At 57.4% G+C, this 2,526-nt stretch overlaps 1 protein-coding gene across 1 annotated transcript; it reads left to right on the plus strand.

Moving 5' to 3' along the window:
• Positions 1–1,397: 1,397 nt before the first annotated feature.
• DICSQDRAFT_68668 (uncharacterized protein) lies at positions 1,398–2,063 on the plus strand (the record flags this gene model as incomplete). Its single annotated transcript, XM_007369505.1, has 1 exon — positions 1,398–2,063. The coding sequence occupies one exon, from the start codon at positions 1,398–1,400 to the stop codon at positions 2,061–2,063; it is 666 nt and encodes a 221-aa protein (XP_007369567.1).
• Positions 2,064–2,526: the final 463 nt, after the last annotated feature.

Raw genomic sequence — 2,526 nt, forward strand, 5'->3', positions numbered from 1 at the left:
TTCCTTTCTCCTCGTATCCTCTCTACCATGCATTCCCTCTTCTTACGGCACAACCCGGACACTCGTACCTACCATGGTTCCAACACCATGCTCCATATCTCTATTGTTCTCATCGCTATTGTTCTTTTCGCCATTGTACTACGTGGTCACAACACCACGTGACTCCTTTGTCCCCATTCGCTATTGTTCTCCATGGTTATTGTCCTGTGACTATTGTTCTCTGATTAGTCAGCGACCGTGTACTTTAGTATATAAGGACAGGTCTTGCACTGGGCACCCCAGTTTGACCTCTTGTACCAATCAAGCGTTCTCACTCCCTAGACCCCTAGTGACCTCGAACCCCCAGACCCCCAGTGAACCAGTGTGCTAAGCTTGTCATCAGTCTGCGTCCTCGTTGTGCATAACCTGCACACGACCCCTTGAGTGCTGACACGCTTCGCTGTAACAGTTGCCACGACATTAGGTCGAGATCTCTCCCCCGGTGCTGACACTCTGAACAAGAGTGTCCCCGCCGCCATTACATTGTCTCCCCCACCCTGGACTGCACCGGCAGACTTCACGCGTGGGACACCGACGACCAAGAGTACTGCCACCGACGAAAGGACCCAGACGACGGACTCTGGTACTGGGAACCGTGTGAGCAAAACCCCTGCCCGAACCGTCATCACCGTCCTACTCGGATCAACTGGAACGCCTTTGCAAACGAGTTCATCCCAGTCCCGGACCCCCCCGTTGCTGAGTCACCTATGACTCGATCCCCCATCCCCGGTACTCCGGCCGACGAGCTCGAAGTAGCGCTACTCATCGCGCTTCCACCATCTCCTACTCCTCCCCCAACTTGACCGCCATCCGCTCCACCCATCATGGAACAACAAGGCGGACAACCGCAGGTGACAGGCCCTGCCAACAACCCCCAACAGGCCCAACCGGGCACCCAGACGGCAACCCAACCCCCAGACCCCATGGCGATGCTCGTCCAGTCGATGACTCTCCTCACCCAGTCTATGGCCCAGCTCGCTGCCTTGACCACCGGGGCCAACAGTCTGAAAGCGGTCCAGAAGCCCTCCCCCTTCAAAGGTGAACAAGGGGGTGAGGCACGGCGTTTCCTGGCAGCGTTCACCCTCTGGGCCATGTCCCAAGGTTCGATGCTCAATCGCGTCGATGCTATGGGCAACGCGATCAGCGCGCGTGATGACCAATGGATTCGGGCGGTCCTCTCCTTCATGCAGGACAGTGCAGCTCTCTGGGCCACCCCGGCGATGGAGGAGATCACGCAGGGCACCACTCCGTTCAAAGGCTCATGGACGGAGTTCCGCACCCAGTTCAAGGCCCGTTTCGAGACAGTCGATGAGGCGGTCGATGCGAAGGAACGCCTCCGTACGTTGTGGCAAGGCTCCATGACAGTTCCGGAGTATGCTGCACGGTTTAACGAGCTCTCCACCCGCACGGGCTACTCCAAGGCCGATCTCCGAGACCGCTTCTACGAACACCTGGCAGACTCCATCAAGGACGAGTTAGTGCGCACAGCGAGGCCCATCGCTTCTCTCGAAGACCTCATCACCGTCTCCTCCGACATCGATGTCCGTGTCTGCCAACGCCATGCCGAACGGGATCATCAGCGCAGACGCGCCACCACCACCACCACCGCGGCCAAGCCAGCTGTTCCGCTGCATACCACCCCCTTCACGCCACCTACTAGAGATCCAAATGCGATGGACATCGATGCGACCCGTACGCGTGAAGAGTTCAACCGCCTCATGCGCGGCAAGTGCTACGGTTGCGGGTCTACGGCGCACGTCAAGAAGGACGGCGGCCACGATCGGGACATCTGTGGCTACTGTCGCCGCGTGGGGCACCGCGAGACGGTATGCATGGACAAGTTCCTGAAGAAGCCCCGCTTGCAGAAGCTTGCTGCAACGGAGGAGGGACCCGAGGAGCCTCAGGTTGCAGCGTCGACGTCGACGTCCGCAGATGCTGGAGCGACCAACGCTCTCATTGCGCAGCTCATGGAGCAGCAGAAGGCCCTCGCCGACCAGCTTGCCTCCCTGCAGAAGTCTTTTTAGAGCGGGCGCGTGCGAAAGCTGCCGCAGCGGCGCCCTCCGGTATGACTACGGACTCTTCGCCTCTCCAGATCCCGGACCCCTGCCTGTACGATAGTGTTAGTTCGTGTATCATTCCCGAACTAAATCCGTCCAGCTCGCATTTCCGTGTCAGTGTGATACTCAAAGGCAGAAACCGTAGTGTACGTTCCGCAGCTATGATAGACAGCGGGGCAACGGCCCTTTTTATCAGTCACCGTTTTGTAAAGAAAAACAACGTCTATTTACATAGGCTAGCTAGAGACATTCCCCTCTACAACATCGATGGCTCCAAGAACAGCGCAGGCAGCATATCCCATTACATTAGATTACAAGTACTTATGGGCGACTACAAGGAATAGCTCGAGTTCTTAGTTACAGACCTGGGCCCCGAAGACGTTGTATTAGGCTTACCTTGGCTTCGTAGGGTCAACCCGGACATTGACTG

This window comes from Dichomitus squalens (assembly GCF_000275845.1).
Source record: "Dichomitus squalens LYAD-421 SS1 unplaced genomic scaffold DICSQscaffold_50, whole genome shotgun sequence".
Taxonomy (NCBI): domain Eukaryota; kingdom Fungi; phylum Basidiomycota; class Agaricomycetes; order Polyporales; family Polyporaceae; genus Dichomitus; species Dichomitus squalens.